This window comes from Bufo bufo, chromosome 4 (genome assembly GCF_905171765.1).
Source record: "Bufo bufo chromosome 4, aBufBuf1.1, whole genome shotgun sequence".
NCBI lineage: Eukaryota > Metazoa > Chordata > Amphibia > Anura > Bufonidae > Bufo > Bufo bufo.
In genome coordinates this window covers 218,464,286-218,485,902 of record NC_053392.1, presented here as the reverse complement: position 1 = coordinate 218,485,902, position 21,617 = coordinate 218,464,286, and the positions used below count along the sequence as shown (strand labels likewise).

The following is a 21,617-nucleotide window of genomic DNA, read 5'->3' as shown; positions in this document are numbered from 1 at the left end:
AAATCCGCACTGTAGGTCATGTCCATTTTATTCTATGAGAATTTGAAATTCTCAGTGCACACGATGCAGATTATTTCCGCGCGGATTTTGACCTGCGGTGCGGATTTTAAAATCCGCAGCATGTCAATTTATTTTATTTTTCCTGACCGGATTTTCTTCATTCACTTAGTAAAATCCGCATGCAAATCTGCACCAATTGATGCGGATTTCAGTACGGATGCTCCGCACATGAATCCTGAACGTGTGCATGTACCCTTAAGGCTCCACCACAGCATGTACATTCAACAGTTTCTGATAGATGAACCACTTTTCATTATTTTAAGTTTGATGGGAATTTTCTCTGCTAATAGAAAGTGAGGCCCATTACCATCCTTTCCCTTGTGTGCTTGCTGGTTATCCTAACTAACCTCACTCCCCTCCAGCTTTACTGCTTTCCCTCTCCCTCTTTCCTAGCTGATAATCCTGCCAGTCATAATCTTGAGCGCTCAGCGCTTGCTAGAAAAAGGTTCACATTGCAGGGTCTTTCGAACCGCAGAACTCCACCCAAAGGTAACCTGAGCATTTGCACTTTGTGGTGTCTTGTCCTCCACAAGCTCATGAACGTGTTCCATCAGCATTCACTTTTCATCTTCTTGTCTTCTCATTATTTATGTCCAAGTCACTAATCAAGTATGCACTGTAAACACTATAGCATAACCATTACACTGCATGTGTGTCTATAACTGCTTTTTTATCCGCAGCAGAGTCATTTGTTCCTATGTCTAAGGCCTACATAGGTCACAGAAAATATAAGCCCTATAATAGAAATAAGTGGTTGTCACGCAGCATCAGGTACCTGACCAGGACATCAAAATAATAGCTGAAACTAGTGTGAAAAGACTTCACATGAAGAGATCTCAGGATTATGCATTTTCAGGTGTCTTTTTCTTTAGGGTAATGCAATTTAAAGGGCATCTGTCATCTAATTTCACATGCAAGAGGTCATCCAGTTTCATAGGTACAAATCTGCTGACAGGTGCCCTTTAATATACAGTGACATGAGATGTAGATAGCTTTTAGGTAACATATTATTGTCTAGATACGTTAATTTTAACATTTGCACTAGCAAATTGATAAAATTACCCTAAAGGGGTTATCAAAGACTAAACTTTTTTAACAGACCTCTTCAGAGTGGCTGGACCAGTGTTGGGGTTCATACTTACCTAGTCCCCTCTGATGGATTCTGGCTGCATCACTCCATGGCCGCCTTCAAAGGTCCCGGGTTTCTGGGAATCAACATCCTGTTGACAGGCTGCAGCGGTGACCTGTCACCCACACGGTACATTACTAGTTCACATGATGCCCATCAACAGGATGTTGATACCCAGCGACCCAGAACCTGTGGATGCAGCTGTGGACTAATGCAGCTGGGATCCAGCAGAGGGGACCAGGTTAGTATGAACCCCAACGTGGGTCCAGCCACTCTGAAGTGGACTGTTAAAAAGTTTAGTCTAGGATAACACTTTTAATGACGAAAGAAGGGCACACAGAGACACAGTCGGGTTCCAGATGCTTTCATTGCTATCTCAGTGAATACGGTACTTCTGTCTGTCTAAACAATACAATAATAGAAATGTACCATTTTTAAAAGAAAGGTTTAGCATTACTCCAACCTTGTTCCAAAATATCAAAAAAAATTCTAAGTATATCTGGCATATAAAAATCAGCAGGTAGGAGTTTTGTAGTGCCCGCTTGCCATATGTGGTAAAAAGCTCACAGTACATCAGATGTAACCATTTACCTGACAGGGGTCAAAAGGAGTGTCCTTACATGATACTTCGATATGCTTATTTGTTATGCTGTATGGAATAGTACAGTCTGCTACACTTTTTAATAGTGAGGCATCCAGTAAAAAAAACATATGAGAGTATGTTGACAAAAATAATCCTTTGGTATATGTACCCACTAAATAGATAAGATTCTCCAAGTCTCATGTACATGGTCCACAAATTGATCTGCATTGTGGATTTTGAAATCTTCAGAATGTAAGTTGTTTGTGTGGACTTTCAGTTCAGATTTGGAATACATTGGGTGATATCTGGGGTAAATCTCCGTCAAAATCTGTGGAAAAATCTGCAAGTAACACATGCAGATTTTGGTGCCAATTTGGTGTGGAAATGCATGAAAATCTGCATGGAAAATCGACATAAACAACACTGCTAAGTGCATGTACTCGTAAGGTAAATCTAAATAATTTTTCATAATTATGCAAATTGTTAGGGCCACAGATCTGAGCTGAACCTTGATTTTTTATTTTTTTTACACAGCACACCAAATCCCCTGCATAGACATAGGTGTAAAAGATAACATGGTGCCTATCTGCAGCCACCACTAAAAGGAGCATTGGAGGCGGAGCATATTGCCTACTGACTCAAGTGGTGGTTGCTGGCTGTTAGCTTTTACATCTATGTCCACGCAGGATTTTTGAAGCTGTGTATTACAATAATGGAGGGCCAACTTCTATAGAGATACAATAAAATAGTATTCAATATTCAGGTTAAATGCTTAAGTGACTAAGTAGGCATTTCCTGTGCCTCATAAGACACTAGGACGCAGAGACCAGGTAAGTGTTGGAATGGCATCAGACGCTGATTTGTGAGTATTGCTTGTTTTATTTTGTAACTCAGTTCTGCCATTTTTCTGAATTTGTTTTCCAATGAACAAATCATTTAATAGATATTTTCTTGCCATTTCTGTGCTTAGAGATTGCTGCCTTGGGCTACCTACAGTATGTACAATTTGTACAAGTTAACACGTGCTGTCATCATCAATGTTGCTATATTTCTTGTACTACACAATTTCTCTGATACCAACTTGAGTTAAGCGAATGCAAATATATGGCCTAACTGAAAAAAATACTAGAAATAAATTTCTGCCCTCATAGGAAAATATTGTAAAATAATGAGAATGTAAGTACTGTATTTTTCACCCTATAAGACGCACTTGTCCATAAGACACACCTAGGTTTTAGAGGAGGACGATAAGAATTTTTTTTTTTTAATTAGACCTAAGGTCAGACCACCAATCAGACCCCCAATGTTAATCAGACCTCAGCTAACAGCCCCAATCAGACCCCCAATGTTAATAAGACACCAACAAGACCTCAGATCAGACCCCCAATCAGGCCTCAGCTCAGACCCCAATGTTAATGACCCCCAATTAGACCTCAGATAAGAGCCCCATGCCTCTCATCAGCCTCCATTGCCTCATATCAGCCCCCAGCAGCCTCCATTGCCTCTAATATTAGCCCCTAGCAGCCCACATTGCCTCTTATATTATCCCCCAGCAGCCCCCATTGCCTTTCATATTAGCCCTCATTGCCTCAGATCAGCCCCCAGCAGCCCCATATGGTCTCATATCATCCCCCAGCAGCCCCATATTGCCCCAGATCATCCCCCAGCAGCTCCATATTGCTTCAGATTACCCCCCAGTAGCCCCATATTGCCTTAGATTACCCCCCAGCAGCCTCATATTGCCTCATGTTTTATAAAATAAAAAACCCACTTACCTCTCCTGCTCCTGGACACCGCCGTTTCTCACCGCCCGCAACCTTCTTCCTCCTGCTGTCACAGAGCGCCCTCACGCTGTGCGCAGCCACTGCACAGCCAACAGCTGAGGACCAGGAAGCAGTGAGTAAAGACCTTCACTGATTCTTGGTCCTCCGGTACTAATGAATGCTCCCTTAATGGAAGCGGTCATTAGTATTCGCCCCATAAGACGCCCCCCAGGGGCATTTGGGGGGGAAAAATGCGTCTTATGGGGTGAAAAATACGGTATATAAAAAGAGGATACTCTATAAAATAGCAAGTTACATGACTGGAACAAGCAAGTGAACACCAAGGTTATGCAGTTTTAACGGTATGTATTCAGCAAAACATAGATCACGCCAATAATATTTTGAAACAAAACCTTGTAATCTGTAAAATGCAAAGTGTGCCAGAGTTAACCACTAGAATTAGCCAAGCCAATTCTGGCCTTAAGAACATGAATAGTGTTTTTGACCTCTTTGCATTTCAGGGATCATAACTTATTTTTTTCTGTTTGACTTATCGTACCTTTATAAAGGTCTTGTTTTTTTTGTAGAATGAGTTGTACTTATTTAGTTACCATGTTTTAGTACATATAATTTAGTGTTTCATTTATATTTATTTTTTATTTTGGCAAAATTTCAGGAAAAAAAATCAATTATACACTTTTTTAAAGTTATTTTTATTTTATGGCAAAAAAGAGTAGAGTATTACTAAAATTACACCCCTACATAAGTTAGATATACACCCATTAGTACCTACTTGTACTCAGTGTTATTAAAGCCCAGTTCGTTTCACCCCATACATACAAAAATGGGGTATTTTAGGTGCTAAAGTGATGTTGACTGGTTACAATCAAGAAACAGATATAGCAGACACCACCACCATAAACAATAGGTATCCTGACACGACCACAATGCCACTGTGGGCAAGACCACTATACCAAAGATGTCTAGAATTTACAAAATGTGATCAATTGTTCAGAAAAGACACAATAGCATTCAAAATATATTGAAGATTTGCTTATCTGAAGAAGCCAAGATGACGGTTGATATTGCGGACATAGATGTGATCTAGAAGCTGGATCTAGGTCACACCTTTTCGGGCTGGCTATTCTACTCCCTAGGCAGAGACATTGGAGGGATTTTTTAGGGAAGGGTTTAAGTCTGATTTTATATTTTATTGGAATTGAAAGTTAAGTATATAATAGCAAATGGTGCAGCCATGTGCAGCTCTTGGCCGTGTGGCACACACCGCTGCGTGTACAGATACCCCAACAACGTGAATAAGCCCTTTAGTCCCATTGAAAAGACTTTTATGCAGTTTAAATGATTTCTTGTGTTTGAGCTAAACATCTAGAAAATGTACCGGTATATTGCTACTTGATAACAGTGGTAGCAAAAATCTAATAATAGATGTACAAACACCAGCCACATGACACTGAGCTCCCAAGCAGAGGATACAAATTGATTTCTATGAAAGGGCAACCTATAATACTCATAATTTTCATAAACAAATTAGATTTAAACTTTGTACTCCTAAAACAGATGGCATTTAAATGATTGTTTTTCAGTCTTTTCTAGCTATTGCTATAAAACAAATATATTTTATTGACTTGTATTAATAGACCAGTGTCTCAGCTGAGTGTGGAATAGTGGGAGGAATTATACTACACATGCTCGAATTAGCTAATAGGACTTTTTTAATATTGAAATCCACATCCAGGTGTTGTGCATATCAAAGTGAATTACAGCTCTCCGTCTAGCAGCCCAGTAAAGCAAATTGTAGGGCTGTTGCCAGGGTGGACATTGCCTTGATGAACATCATTGTCCTTCACTTTCACATTGACAGTTAACATGATGCATCTGTTTGTCCATGTTACGTGAAGCTTTATCTACTTTATTTACCTACTGTATTTTGACAAATTCTTGCTATACATCTGTGTCCATTAGAGTCAGAATCTAAGGAGAAAGAAGTTGCTCGTCGCTTTTCATTAGCTTCTTCTATCAGTTCAACAGCTATTAAAGTTCCAGCTCGCACAAAAGGTAGTAAACATAAGCCTTTGCATCCATTCTAATATCTACATATATACTGCTCTTTTATAGATGTGCCTGTACCTCTTCCAATGGCTTTCTGTTATGTTATGTGTCATAGCACTGAAATTTATCTGAAGGTTTCAAAATGAGTAGCTGCAGTTCAGTGAATGCACATTCCATGTACACTGACATTAATGTATACCTTTCTGAGTGTATGGCATTCAAACTACATAAAGTCATTTACCAGTTGCCATTTCAGTGCTAGATGCTTGGGATTGCTCTGAATGGTTGAACAATAACATGGCCGATCAGAGATGTAGCGTTGAGAATTTGTGTCATTTATAATAAGGATAACGTTATATACAGAATACAACCTGGGTGAGTGCTACTTTTTCACTTTGTTAAGTTGATAATAAGTATCCTCAGTGAGAGCTGTCCATTTTATATATATATACAGGGTAGGCCATTTATATGGATACACCTTAATAAAATGTGAATGGTTGGTGATATTAACTTCCTGTTTGTGGCACATTAGTATATGTGAGGGGGGAAACTTTTCAAGATGGGTGGTGACCATGGCGGCCATTTTGAAGTCGGCCATTTTGAATCCAACTTTTGTTTTTTCAATAGGAAGAGGGTCATGTGACACATCAAACTTATTGGGAATTTCACAAGAAAAACAATGGTGTGCTTGGTTTTAACGTAACTTTATTCTTTCATGAGTTATTTACAAGTTTCTGACCACTTATAAAATGTGTTCAATGTGCTGCCCATTGTGTTGGATTGTCAATGCAACCCTCTTCTCCCACTCTTCACACACTGATAGCAAGGAGAAATGCTAGCACAGGCTTCCAGTATCTGTAGTTTCAGGTGCTTCACATCTCGTATATTCACAGCATAGACAATTGCCTTCAGATGACCCCAAAGATAAAAGTCTAAGAGGGTCAGATCGGGAGACCTTGGGGGCCATTCAACCGGCCCACGACGACCAATCCACTTTCCAGGAAACTGTTCATCTAGGAATGCTCGGACCTGACACCCATAATGTGGTGGTGCACCATCTTGCTGGAAAAACTCAGGGAACGTGCCAGCTTCAGTGCATAAAGAGGGAAACACATCATCATGTAGCAATTTCGCATATCCAGTGGCCTTGAGGTTTCCATTGATGAAGAATGGCCCCACTATCTTTGTACTTGTAAATAACTCATGAAAGAATAAAGTTACGTTAAAACCAAGCACACCATTGTTTTTCTTGTGAAATTCCCAATAAGTTTGATGTGTCACATGACCCTCTTCCTATTGAAAAAACAAAAGTTGAATTCAAAATGGCCGACTTCAAAATGGCCACCATGGTCACCACCCATCTTGAAAAGTTTCCCCCCTCACATATACTAATGTGCCACAAACAGGAAGTTAATATCACCAACCATTCCCATTTTATTAAGGTGTATCCATATAAATGGCCCACCCTGTATATACAGTTGCAAGAAAAAGTATGTGAACCCTTTGGAATGATATGGATTTCTGCACAAATTGGTCATAAAATGTGATCTGATCTTCATCTAAGTCACAACAATAGACAATCACAGTCTGCTTAAACTAATAACACACAAAGAATCAAATGTTACCATGTTTTTATTGAACACACCATGTAAACATTCACAGTGCAGGTGGAAAAAGTATGTGAACCCTTGGATTTAATAACTGGTTGAACCTCCTTTGGCAGCAATAACTTCAACCAAACGTTTCCTGTAGTTGCAGATCAGACGTGCACAACGGTCAGGAGTAATTCTTGACCATTCCTCTTTACAGAACTGTTTCAGTTCAGCAATATTCTTGGGATGTCTAGTGTGAATCGCTTTCTTGAGGTCATGCCACAGCATCTCAATAGGGTTGAGGTCAGGACTCTGACTGGGCCACTCCAGAAGGCGTATTTTCTTCTGTTTAAGCCATTCTGTTGTTGATTTACTTCTATGCTTTGGGTCGTTGTCCTGTTGCAACACCCATCTTCTGTTAAGCTTCAGCTGGTGGACAGATGGCCTTAAGTTCTCCTGCTAAATATCTTGATAAACTTGGGAATTCATTTTTCCTTCGATGATAGCAATCCGTCCAGGCCCTGACGCAGCAAAGCAGCCCCAAACCATGATGCCCCCACCACCATACTTCACAGTTGGGATGAGGTTTTGATGTTGTGTGCTGTGCCTCTTTTTCTCCACACATAGTGTGTTCTTCAAAACAACTCAACTTTGGTTTCATCTGTCCACAGAATATTTTGCCGGTACTGCTGTGGAACATCCAGGTGCTCTTGTGCAAACTGTAAACGTGCAGCAATGTTTTTTTTGGACAGCAGTGACTTCCTCTGTGGTATCCTCCCATGAAATCCATTCTTGTTTAGTGTTTTACGTATCGTAGATCAGGAATGTTAGCATATGCCAGAGACTTTTGTAAGTCTTTAGCTGACGCTCTAGGATTCTTCTTCACCTCATTGAGCAGTCTGCGCTGTGCTCTTGCGGTCATCTTTACAGGACGGACACTCCTAGGGAGAGTAGCAGCAGTGCTGAACTTTCTCCATTTATAGACAATTTATCTTACCGTGGACTGATGAACAGCAAGGCTTTTTTAAGATACTTTTATAACCCTTTCCAGCTTTATGCAAGTCAACAATTCTTAATCGTAGGTCTTCTGAGAGCTCATTTGTGTGAAGCTTTATTCACATCAGGCAATGCTTCTTGTGAAAAGCAAACCCAGAACTGGTGTGTGTTTTTTATAGGGCAGGGCAGCTGTAACCAACACCTCCAATTTCATCTCATTGATTGGACTCCAATTGGCTGACACCTCACTCCAATTAGCTCTTGGAGATGTCATTAGTCTAGGGGTTCACATACTTTTTCCACCTGCACTATGAATGTTTACATGGTGTGTTCAATAAAAACATGGTAACATTTAATTCTTTGTGTGTTATTAGTTTAAGCAGACTGTGATTGTCTATTGTTGTGACTTAGATGAAGATCAGATCACATTTTATGACCAATTTGTGCATAAATCCATATCATTCCAAAGGGTTCACATACTTTTTCTTGCAACTGTATATATATATATATATATATATATATATATATATATATATATATATATATAATGAAAAAGGACAGCACTCCAAAACATTAAAAGAAAAACCTTTTATTCACCCACTGGGTAAATAAAAGGTTTTTCTTAAAATTTTTTGGAGTGCTGCTCTTTTTCATTTTGTTATGTGTGGGTAATTGCTTATTCCCATTGGGCTTTGCACCCGTACATCTTCAACATTTATGTCTGTGCTGCTATATATATATTATTGTGGGGGGAAAAAAAATTCTTAGCTTTTATTTACATTTGAGCAAAAAGTATCCAGTCCAAAATTATTCATACCCTTCTCAATAATCAATAGAAAAGCCTTTATTGGCTATTACAGCATGTCTCCACAGGTATTTTTGCCCATTCATCTTTAGCAATGAGCTCCAAATCTTTCAGGTTGGGGGGGTCTTCTTGCCATCACCCTGATCTTTAGCTCCGTCCACAGAATCTCAATTGGATTCAAGTCTGGACTCTGGCTGGGCCACTCCAAAACGTTAATGTTGTTGTCTGCTAACTATTTATTCACCACTTTTGCTGTGTGTTTTGGCTCATTGTCATGCTGAAATGTCCACTGGTGCCCAAGGCCAAGTTTCTCTGCAGACTGCCTGATGTTGTCGTTGAGAATTCTCATGTATTGCTCTTTTTTCATGGTGCCGTTTACTGTTATTAGGTTCCCTTGTCCATTGGCTGAAAAACACCCCCAAAGCATTAGGTTCCCACCACCATGTTTGACAGTGGGGATGATGTTCTTTGGGTTAAAGGCATCTCCTTTTTTACGCCAAATGAAGGAAACATCATTGTGACCAAACAATTCAATTTTTGTTTCATCTGACCATAACACAGAAGACCAGAAGTCTTCTTCTTTGTCCAGATGAGCTTTTGCAAAGGCCAAGCGAGCTTTTGTGTGCCTTATCTGGAGAAGTGGTGTCCTCCTTGGTCTGCATCCGTGGAACCCAGCAGTGTGCAGTGTCCGTTGGATTGTCTGCCTTGAGACATTGCCACCAGCATAGCCCAGATTCACCAGGATGGCCTTGGTAGTGAACATTGGATTCTTTTTCACCTCTCTAACTATCCTCCTGGCCAGAACAGGTGTCACTTTTGGCTTCCGACCACGTCCTCTGAGATTTTCCACAGTGCGGAACATCTTGTATTTTTTAATAATACTTTGCACTGTAGCCACTGGAACTTGAAAACATTTAGAAATGGCCTTGTAGCCCTTTCCTGACTTGTGAGCAGCCACAATGCGCAGCCGCTGTTTTTCACCTGTTGAGTTGATTAAAACAGCTGTTCCCAATTAATCAGGGTAATTAGGATGCTTTAGAACAGCTTGGACTATTTGGAATGTTATAGAACTCTTGATTTTCCAACAGACTGTGACAGTTTGTGAAGGGTATGAATAATTTTGTACTGGACATTTTATGCTCAAATGTAAATAAAAGCTGAGAAATGTTTTTTTTTCCCACAATAATGGCTCTTGTACATCGTCTTATTATCTTTTGTGAGACACCTATGTCATTTCCCGTCAAAAAATTACTTGCTGGTTGAATAAAAGTAACTTTCAGTCAAAATTTGCCAGGGGTATGAATAATTATGGGCAGCACTGTATATATGTATATATATAGCAGCACAGACATAAATGTTGAAGATGTACGGGTGCAAAGCCCAATGGGAATAAGCAATTACCCACACATAACAAAATGAAAAAGGGCAGCACTCTGTGCCACTGTGGCCTAATAAACCACAACTTTTTCTACTGGAAGTGCTGTCTGTTTCCGTTTATATTTTGTGGGTAAGCAGTGACACCCTTGGACATAGCACCCGTTATTTATGCTGTGAATTGGTGCTGCCATACATTTTCCTTATTTTTTATATATATATATATATATATATATAAAATAAGTGTTATCCCTGCTTGAAAAAGTTCCATGGAGTGAACCGAAACATCGCGCCTTTGGTGAATAAAGCACATGTCACTTTATTGGAAGTGCCGCGGTATTCTTATTTTTATTGATGTACGGGTGGTAGGATCACCTCTCCAACCTCTGGCACTCCGGCTGTATTTTGTCCTGGTGGTGCTGCCCAGAAGCTTTATTTATATATATATATATATATATATATATATCTTAATCAAAGACCTTTGGGATGAACCAGAACAGAAATTGATAGCCAAGTCCTCAACATCAGTGTTTGACCTCACAAATGCTCTTCTGGGTGAATGAGCAAAAATTCCCAGAAGATTGGGAACTGATTTAGCTGCAAGCAGGGACCGATTAATAATACATATGGCTTGACCGATTAATAATACATATGGCTTTACTAATACTATTATTTATTTGTAAGCACCATTAGTTCCATAGTGCTGTACATCAAGAAAGAGTTAAACATATACAATATAAAAATACAAATATGATAAACACTAAACTAATAAAATACTGGTACAGAGAGAGAGAGGACTCTGCCCATGAGAGCTTACAATCTACAAGGGGCAAGAACACAGTAGGTGAAAAGTAGGGTAAAAGTGGCTCATCTGGCTGTGTGGTGGCAGCATGCCTATTGCAGGTGGTAGGCTTTCCTTAAGAAGTGTATTTTCAGAGTATGGGGGATGCACGTGAGAAATCTTGTAGTCGATTGTGTGATTAACAGACAAGAGAAGAACAAAGAAGAAGGTTGTGCGGGGATCAGAGATTACATGTGGGGATATATCGGGAAAGCAGATGAAAGATGTGGAGTAGACAAATTGTGAATTACCTTACATGTTGTGGTTAGTAGTTTAAACTGAATTTGCTGGGTAATAGAGTCAGTGAAGGGATTGGCAGAGGGGAGCAGCAGAGGAGAACCGAGGGGAGAGATGGAGTAATTTGGCGGAGGCCACAGAGGAAGATAATGCAGTAGTTCAGACAGGACATTACAAGGCCGTGCACTAGCATTTTGGATGTGTGGCTTGAAGGATAGGGCAGAATCAAATATTATCCCCAGGCAGCAAACCTGTGAGACCAGAGAAAGCATGGTGTTATTAACGGATGGATAGGTCAGGAAGGGGGTGGAGTAACATGGGAGAAAGATGTTGAATTCAATTTTCTCCATGTTGAGTTTAAGGAAGCGGGAGGAGAAGAATTAAGATATAGCTGAATGGGATGTTATAAAAGCTCCTGTAAGTGTAATGTCCAGATGTCCCAATACTTTTGTCTATATAGTGTACGTACCTGTTCAAAGTATAAGAGAAAAGCTAAGAACTGCTTATTTCGATATGACAAAGATGCAGACTGATTACCAGACCATGTTACTCATTACAATTGTTGAGGAAGGGTTGAAATATATGCATACATATATATATATATGCATGTGAACGTCCGTGCATGTATGATATATATGCATACACACTATAGGATGATGTGCGCAGATGTGCCCAACATCTGCGCACATCTATCCTTAGCATTCCACGGGGGATCATTGTTGGCCCCTGTGGGGAATATGTGCCCCTTATATGTCCCTGTTATAAATATGTGCCCCCACATGTGTCCCCTTATAGTATTTGTCCCCTTATAATATTATCCCCTCATCCATAGGCCCCATTGATGAGAAATATGTCACCTAAAACCAGAGGTATCAGTGTGAATGTGCCCCAAGCATTCACACTGATGCCATCTGGTTAATTGCATTAGAATGACCGGACAAGAGTCCGGTCATCCTGTATGCTTCAAAGAACTCCGATTCAATAGAATCGGAGTCCTTTGTATTAATTATCTCCAGCGCCGCTGGAGATAATTATGAATAATAGGAAGAGGGGAGAAACCTCCCCTCCTTCTATTATGTGCATTCCGGCACGCGCTCGTGCAGGGATGTGCGGGCTGGCGCAGTGACGTCATCTCACTGCGCCGGCCCCCGTGCCCCTGATGGTGGCGCGCGCCCGCGCGCCACAGTGTGGGCGGTGCGGCAGTGCGGGCCGCCGAACATAAATATCTGGCGGCCCCTGCACTGGACAGAAGAGCCGAGCCGCCCCCCCCCCTATAGAAGACCCCTGGAAATGAGCATAAGAAGCGGGAATAAACCCCTAGATGACAAGCCGTTAATTCCCTGGATGGGCTGAGTATCCACTACCCCACCAACGATTAACCCCTACTACCTCCCCATATTACCCTATCCCACCAACGATTACCTGTAGCCCCTACGGACCCCTATATTCATTTACCCTCCCTATACCCTATACCACCAACGATTTAACCCTCCCTATACCATACCCCAAACTCACCAACATACCCCTATACCCCTACAATCATCCCACCATCACTCCCTGCTACACCCCTATCTATTAACCCCTACAATCCATCCCACCATTACTCCCTGCTACACTCCTATCCCTGATGCTATCATCCCACCAACCATACCCCTATCCCACCGATGCATCCCTACCACCCCTATACCCTACCCTAACCCTGTAGGAGTATCCCTGCTCCCTATTCTGTACCCCAGTACCCTGTGTTTGTGGCCTGCATCTGCCCTTGCAGCGCCACCGTTAACCCTTCATTTCCCTGTAGGGATAGTTTTTAGTCCAGGTGGGATGGGCTGCTAATGTATGTATGTGTGTGTACTGTATAGTTAGTTTATGGGTGGAACTTGGGATTGAATAGTGTATTTAGTGCTGTTTTTATAGTACTGTATTGTTAGTGCTTTGCGTACGTTGTGTACTGTAGGATAATAAATATTGTGTGTTATTTGTACCTACTGTGTAACGTGTGGTTACTAGCGGTAGTTAGTTCAGTAAGGAGCATGCAGCTAGTTTAGTGATTAGCGTAAGGCAAGGTGAAAGTATAGTGTTATTAATATAAATGTATAAATAGGCGGAGTCATCGGTAGACGGCTCCTCCTATTTATGAATATTAATTATTGATATTTGCATAAATATTGGTAATTAATATTCCCCCTTTACAACAATATAAAACTTTTTTTTCCCTTCCAATATATTGCCTTAATCCTGAAGTGCAGCGAGTCCCAAATGTGAAGCGGGTCGTATTCACAAACAGCCAATCTATTTCAGTGGACGGCACAGTCTCTACCAGTAACCACTTCCTCCCAGAGTCATCCAACTTTATACACACGGGTAAAACATCGATTCCCACAGATGTCTTCTCACCACTAAGAACCCTGTGGAATGCCAAAAACCACACTGATAGCCAAGTATTGTGGTCACTATTCACTCACACTTGCACAGGTTGTACTCACAGGCGTAGAAGAAAAAGAGTATTCGTTTCTCTATTCCTCTTGTACTTTGCACCCTTTAGTCACCGCAGCAAAGGAAGTGTGCTCCAAATAGTGAAGTCCTGTAGGCAATTCTACCATATAAATATTTAGTACACCAAAAAGAGAAAGACAGGGCTCGCACTCAATAGTATTAAATATGTATAAACTTTATTAGCGTCTCCATACGAGACAAATCACAGTAAAAACACATAGAAAACAATGGATGGTGGAAAAAGGAGCACACAAGATGACATGGAGCACGACTAAAACCTGAAATGGCAAATAAATACAAACAATAGATGTGTAAATATAGCACATATGTGCATATAGGCCGTTGGGGTTGCTGGAGCATTATACAGGTATTTTTGTTCATGGCGTCATAGTGAACTATTTAGCTTTAGTTATCCATGTACTCTGTGATATTTGCACTTTATATTTATATCCTGGTTACAATGTATTATATCTTTACTTAGCTTTTATAGTTCTGCCTTACTATATGTATTTTTGACATCCTGCTTGGCCTATATGCACATATGTGCTATATTTACACATCTATTGTTTGTATTTATTTGCCATTTCAGGTTTTAGTCGTGCTCCATGTCATCTTGTGTGCTCTTTTTCCACCATCCATTGTTTTCTATGTGTTTTTACTGTGATTTGTCTCGTATGGAGACGCTAATAAAGTTTATACATATTTAATACTATTGAGTGCGAGCCCTGTCTTTCTCTTTTTGGTGTACTACTATACGTGCTGGCTTTGCACGGGTACTCATTTTTGTGAGTCATTTATTATTGGTGCTTATCATATAAATATTTATTAAACTCACAAGCATAGATATAAATCACGTAAAACCAGCCAAATGTTCATGCCTGACCCTGGTTTTGCTCCAAATGGAGGGCGGGCATACGCCCCTGATGAAGCATTTGGAATGAAACCTGGGTAATAGAAGTCTATGAGCTGCAAAACAGATCCGTCCCGTTTCCGTTATGCAGGGGAGTCCTCTCCTGCCTCTAAAGGCATTCCGTTATGCATTCCGTCATAGAATTGCATTATGGTCCGTGGTAACGGAATCCATAACGCAATTCACCTTTTACCAACAAAGTGTGAACGAATTTCAAAATATTTCTCGACCACATTTTTATGCTTCACAAACATTATCACTTTGTTCTGTAAACTGTAGAAATTTATGTGAAATGAAGCAAAATTTTATACCTAGGTTAGCAGTAAAGCTTCAGTAACGGGGTATTTATTATACATAATTTTGCTTACATAGGTATTCCTAAATAATTAACAGATCATATACCTTAAACATCTTAAAGAGGACCTGAAATGTTTCAGTCTAGTAAGAATCCTCGGCTGTCCATATACAGTAGTTATATGGTGCAAAAAGCACAAAATTTATTGAGGACTTCACAGTAAATCATCTTTAAAAAGGTTTTCTGGTTTGTATCAACATCCTTTGAAATAATCAATTAAGAAATTAGCTGTAATTTTGTGATGTATTTCTTTTACCTTTATTGCTCCTATCTTCCTTTCAGGGCTGTGGTCACATGACCATGTCCATGCAGCTTGTTCCGATTTCCTGTGATGTTATGTCCATGGGTGTATCAATGCAGCATCAGCGGTAGTGATAGAGGAGTGTCTATGTAACGAGCTGGGTGGGAGGAGCTATAAGCTGGGCATTGTTAGGGGCGGTGCTGGAGCTGTGGCAGAAAAGGAGAAGTGCATCATGGGTTTGGTTGGATACAGCACCAGGAAGTGCTACATGGAGAAAGCAGGACAGGAGTCCAAATTGAAATAGAAAAGCAGGGGGAAGAGAATATATATAGAAGAGCATGTTAAAGCCTCATTCACACAGCAATGTTTTGGTCAGTGATTGTGAGATAAAACCTGGATTAGAGCCTCCACAGACATAAGGTATAAGGAAAGATCTGCACCTGTTCTGTGTTTAGAGCTGCACCTGGTTTTGGCTCAAAATCAAAGATGGAAATCATTGACCGAACACTGACATGTGAATGAGGAATAAATCTGGAAAACCTATTTAAGCCATTGTAAAAGTTGTCCACCTTTGTTGCTAGCAAGGCATGATGTGTTCCTCTACTAATTCAGAAGACTAGAAGTATGATATATTTTTGATACTAAGAGAAATTTACATTGTGATTTACTGGTATATTTTGCTTATTTGAAAGCACTTAACTATATTACAAATTCTCCACATTTATAAACTTAATAGGTCCACTTGGTCCAGATGTTAAAGCAAAAAGACATGAAATTAAGAGTGACCCAACACCACTGGGTCTCGAAGGTATAAGTGTTGTGATTGTGCATGCATGTGTGGTTTCTTGTTTTCTGTCATGTACAGAATATGTAGCATTTTTAGGCTACTTTCACACTAGCGTTCGGGTGTCCGCTCGTGCGCACCGTTTGAAGGGGCTCACGAGCGGCCCCGAACGCATCCGTCTGGCCCCAATGCATTCTCAGTGGAGGCGGATCCACTGAGAATGCATCCGCCTGCCAGCGTTCAGCCTCCGCTCCGCTCAGTGAGCGGACACCTGAACGCTGCTTGCAGCGTTCGGGTGTCCGCCTGGCCGTGCGGAGGCGAGCGGATCCGTCCAGACTTACAATGTAAGTCAATGGGGGCGGATCCGCTTGAAGATGACACCATATGGCTCAATCTTCAAGTGGATCCGTTCCCCATTGACTTACAATGTAAAGTCTGAACGGATCCGCTCAGACAACTTTCACACTTAGAAAATTTTTAGAAAAGTTTAGAAAAGTTTTAATGCAGACGCATCCGTTCTGAACGGATGCGAACGTCTGCATTATCGGAGCAGATCCGTCTGATGAAACATCAGACGGATCCGCTCCGAACGCTAGTGTGAAAGTAGCCTTACTTGTTCTTTTTACTATACTTTTTTGGTAACCGTAAACTTTCTGACATGCAAGTTGATGACAGAAAGCAGTGAATTAAATGATTGTTATTGGTGATGTTCTAAAATGACCCGAGGCTGGGGCCTACAACACTGCTAAAAAGAAACTCCACATTTAGGGCTCATGCACACGACTGTATGTATTTTGCGGTCCGCAAAGAATACGGATGACGTCCGTGTGCATTCCGTATTTTGCGGAACGGAACAGCTGGCCGATCAGTTTTTTTTCTGGACCGTATACGGAACCATTCATTTCAGTGGGTCCGCAAAAAAATGGAAGTTACTCCGTGTGCATTCCGTTTCCGTATGTACATATTTCCATTCCGCAAAAAAATAGAACATGTCCTATTATTGTCCGCATTACGGACAAGGATAGTACTGTTCTATTATGGACCAGCTGTTCCGTTCCGCAAAATACGGAATGCACACGGACGTCATACGTATTTTCCGCGTATCTGTTTTTTGCAGACCGCAAAATACATACGGTCGTGTGCATGAGGCCTTTTAGAACAGTCTTATCCTTGTCTGTAATGTGGACAATAATAGGACATGTTCTATTTTTTTGCGGAACGGAAATACGGACATACAGAAACGGAATGCACACGGAGTAACTTCCGTTTTTTTTTACAGACCAATTGAAATGAATAGTTCCGCATACGGTCCGCAAAAAAATTGGAGCGGACATGGGAAGAAAATTTGTTCGTGTGCATGAGCCCTTACTTGTAGTTTTGATTTGGTGATCTAAACACCAACCAGCATTGCATTGAAATCTTAGATTCAGTTACCAATGTAAATGAAAATTTTTCTCAGTGTAAGGCCTCATGCCACACGGCTGTTGTTTTGGTCCGCTACCGAGCCGCAGTTTTGGCGGCTCTCCACATCCGTTGCTCCATTCCGTGGTCCGCAAAAAAAATACAACGTGTTCTATTCTTGTCCGCGCTTTGCGGACAAGAACAGGCAGTTATATTAAAGGCTGTCCGTGTCGTTCCACAAATTGCACATGGACGCCATCCGCGGTTTGCGGACCGCAAAACACACAACGGTCGTGTGCATGAGGCCTAAATGTAGTTTCAGTTCATTTTTAATATAGATGAGGGACAGGGATGCTAAACATTTTTAAATATACTTAAAGGGATTCTGTCACCAAGTTTTGGGCTATAGAGCTGCGGACATGCACGGCTAGATCGCCGCTAGCATGTCCGCAATATACCGGTCCTATAGGGCTGTGTGCTTTAATTTTCTTTAAAAAAGGATTTTAGATATACAGTCATGTGAAAAAATTAGGACACCCTTTGAAAGCATGTGGTTTTTTGTAACATTTTTAATAAATGGTTATTTCATCTCCGTTTCAACAATACAGAGAGATTAAAGTAATCCGACTAAACAAAGAAAACTGAAGAAAAGTCTTTTCAAGATCTTTTGTAAATGTCATTCTACAAAAATGCCTATTCTAACTGAGGAAAAAGATAGGACACCCTTGCCCCTAATAGCGAGTGTTACCTCCTTTGGCTGAAATAACTGCAGTGAGACGGTTCTTGTAGCCATCTACCAGTCTTCGACATCGGTCTGAGGAAATTTTACCCCACTCCTCAATGCAGAACTTTTTCAGCTGTGAGATGTTTGAGGGGTTTCTTGCACGTACAGCCCTTTTCAAGTCACCCCACAGCATCTCAATGGGATTCAAATCTGGACTTTGACTTGGCCATTCCAGGACTCTCCATTTCTTCTTTTTCAGCCAATCTTTGGTTGATTTACTAGTATGTTTTGGGTCATTGTCATGTTGCATGGTCCAGTTCCGCTTCAGCTTTAATTTTCTAACTGATGGTCTCACATGTTCTTCAAGCACCTTCTGATACACAGTAGAATTCATCGTGGATTCTATGATGGTGAGCTGACCAGGTCCTGCTGCAGCAAAGCAGCCCCAAACCATGACACTTCCACCTCCATGCTTCACAGTTGGTATGAGGTTCTTTTCTTGGAATGCTGTGTTTGGTTTACGCCAAACATGTCCTCTGCTGTTGTGTCCAAATAATTCAATTTTGGACTCATCTGTCCAAAGAACATTATTCCAGAAGTCCTGGTCTTTGTCAACTTTATCTCTGGCAAATGTCAGTCTGGCCTCGATGTTTCTCTTGGAAAGCAAAGGTTTCCTCCTTGCACACCTCCCATGCAAGTTAAACTTGTACAGTCTCTTTCTGATTGTAGAGGCATGTACTTCTACATCAACAGTAGCCAGAGCCTGCTGTAGTTCTCGAGATGACACTTTAGGGTTTTTGGAGACCTCTTTTAGCATCTTGCGGTCTGCTCTTGGGGTGAACTTGCTGGGGCGACCAGTCCTGGGCATGTTGGCAGTTGTTTTGAAAGCCCTCCACTTGTAGACTATCTTCCGGACAGTGGAATGGCTGATTTCAAAATCTTTTGAGATCTTTTTAAATCCCTTCCCAGACTCATAGGCTGCTACAATCTTTTTTCTGAAGTCCTCTGACAGCTCTTTTGCTCTCACCATGGTGCTCACTCTCACTTCAACAGTCAGGAGCACACCAAACTAAATGTCTGAGGTTTAAATAGGGCAAGCCTCATTCAACATGCAGAGTAACGATCTACTAATTATGTGCACCTGGTGTGATATACCTGTGTGAGATCTGAGCCAATTTAAGAGGGAATACATGTGAGGGTGTCCTATCTTTTTCCTCAGTTAGAATAGGCATTTTTGTAGAATGACATTTACAGAAGATCTTGAAAAGACTTTTCTTCAGTTTTCTTTGTTTAGTTGGATTACTTTAATCTCTCTGTATTGTTGAAACGGAGATGAAATAACCATTTATTAAAAATGTTACAAAAAACCACATGCTTTCAAAGGGTGTCCTAATTTTTTCACATGACTGTATGTAAATTAGTCTTGTATGTGTCCAAGGGGCTGCACGAACCTTCCTGGAGCCCAGCACCGCCCGCCTGTGAAGGAGCCCAGCACCGCCTATGTCCTCTGAATCTCCTCCTTTCATCAACAATAGATTGCTGTAATCTCGCGATGCGCGAGCTTGCGCATGCGCAGTTCTTTCCCAGAGGCTGATGCCAGCACAGGGAAGGAACACTATACCGGCACTGCGCATGCGCGAGCTCGCGCATTGCGAGATTACAGCAATCTATCGGTGATGAAAGGAGGAGATTCAGAGGACATAGGCGGTGCTGGGCTCCTTCACAGGCGGGCGTGGCTGGGCTCCAGGAAGGTTCGTACAGCCCCTTGGTCACCTTACAAGACTAATTTACATATCTCTAAAATCCTTTTTCAAAGAAAATAAAAGCACACAGCCCTATAGGACCGGTATATTGCGGACATGCTAGCGGCAATCTAGCCGTGCATGTCCGCAGCTCTATAGCCCAAAACTTGGTGACAGAATCCCTTTAATTAGGGAAAGATGTTTCTTTATACGAGAAAACAGGGTGTCTTCAACGCTGTAACAGCGTTGCTAAGGAGAATCTGTCTTCAGTTCACAGAAGAGGCCTGTGTGTAACATGCAGAGGCTCCCAGCCGCCTCTTGTCACTACCTAAGGTGTTAACCAATACATTCCAGAACTGTAAACATAAATCAATATTAATGCTATGCGACCCCGCCATTGCTGGGAGGTCAGGACAGGAGCTGCAAGTCCGATTCGTGGAACTCGCTCGTCTGAAAGCTTTGCTTTGATAGAAGACTCTTTAAACTGAAACAACATTTACACCATAAAGGGTTTCTTTCAGCAGAAATAACAACCTGGCTGACATTAACGATGCGCTAATGTAAGCTGAACCTATCTAGCCTAGTCCTGTTTTAATACATGCACCCGTTCCTGCAGAAAGTGTACATTTCATTATATGCAAATTAGCCTCTAGGAACAAGGGGGGACGTTGCTCCTGCTGCTAGAGGCTCCATTCTCCCACCTCTGTCCATGTCCTCCAAGACTTAATTGACAGGACCAGGCAGCATTCACATACTCCTGTCTGGCCCTGAGTGCGGGTGAAATCTCACCCCTGCACCATTTAGTATTCGGCGCAGGCGTAGTGAAAGAAGGACGCTTTCCGCTGCCGACTTCCTTACTGCGCACGCGCCGAATGCTGAATGGCATGGCGCAGGTGAGAGATTTCACCCGCTTTCATCTTTCACTGCTGTTAAAAGGTGATCCATGTAGGACTACCACAGTAAACACAAGGAAGAGGGATACTAAATTTAGGCTAGATTCGCACAGTGTAGTGTTCATGCATTTTCTATTGGATCCAAATAAAAAAATAAGGGTGTCATTTACTAACAGAAATTTGCCCATTTTTGGCGTATTTCTGGCACAGATTTCAGGTCTAAAATAGGGGGCGTGGCGTGGGTGAGGAAGGGGACGGGCCCTGCAGGCCCATCTTATTTATCATTTTGTTCTCCTGTTTTAGGCGCAGAAAATGGTCTAAATTTAAGTCAGCAAGGAAGCTGGGGTAGATTTAGAACGGCCGTGGTTTTGCCAAAGTTATGCAGAGGCCGGCAGATCCACCACCAGTGCACAGGGTTATTAAGACCAATGTCTAAAATGCTGGTCTTAATAAATGACCCCCTAAGTCTTTTCAATTAACTTTTAATTAATAGATTATACCTGTGAGCCCTGGGATCAGATATAAACACACCAGAGTTGCCAGTGCAGGGTCATAATTAAAAGATTGTATACTATGTAAAATAGGATACCATCATCTGAGCTACATTTTTCCAGTTTATTA

At 41.3% G+C, this 21,617-nt stretch overlaps 1 protein-coding gene across 1 annotated transcript in view; it reads left to right on the top strand.

Moving 5' to 3' along the window:
* The window catches only part of MCF2L2 (MCF.2 cell line derived transforming sequence-like 2), a 554,965-nt gene that overhangs the window by 504,268 nt on the left and 29,080 nt on the right, over nt 1–21,617 (top strand). The window contains 2 exon segments of the mRNA XM_040428287.1: nt 5,525–5,611; nt 16,189–16,260. Coding sequence (XP_040284221.1) covers nt 5,525–5,611; nt 16,189–16,260 — 159 coding nt within the window.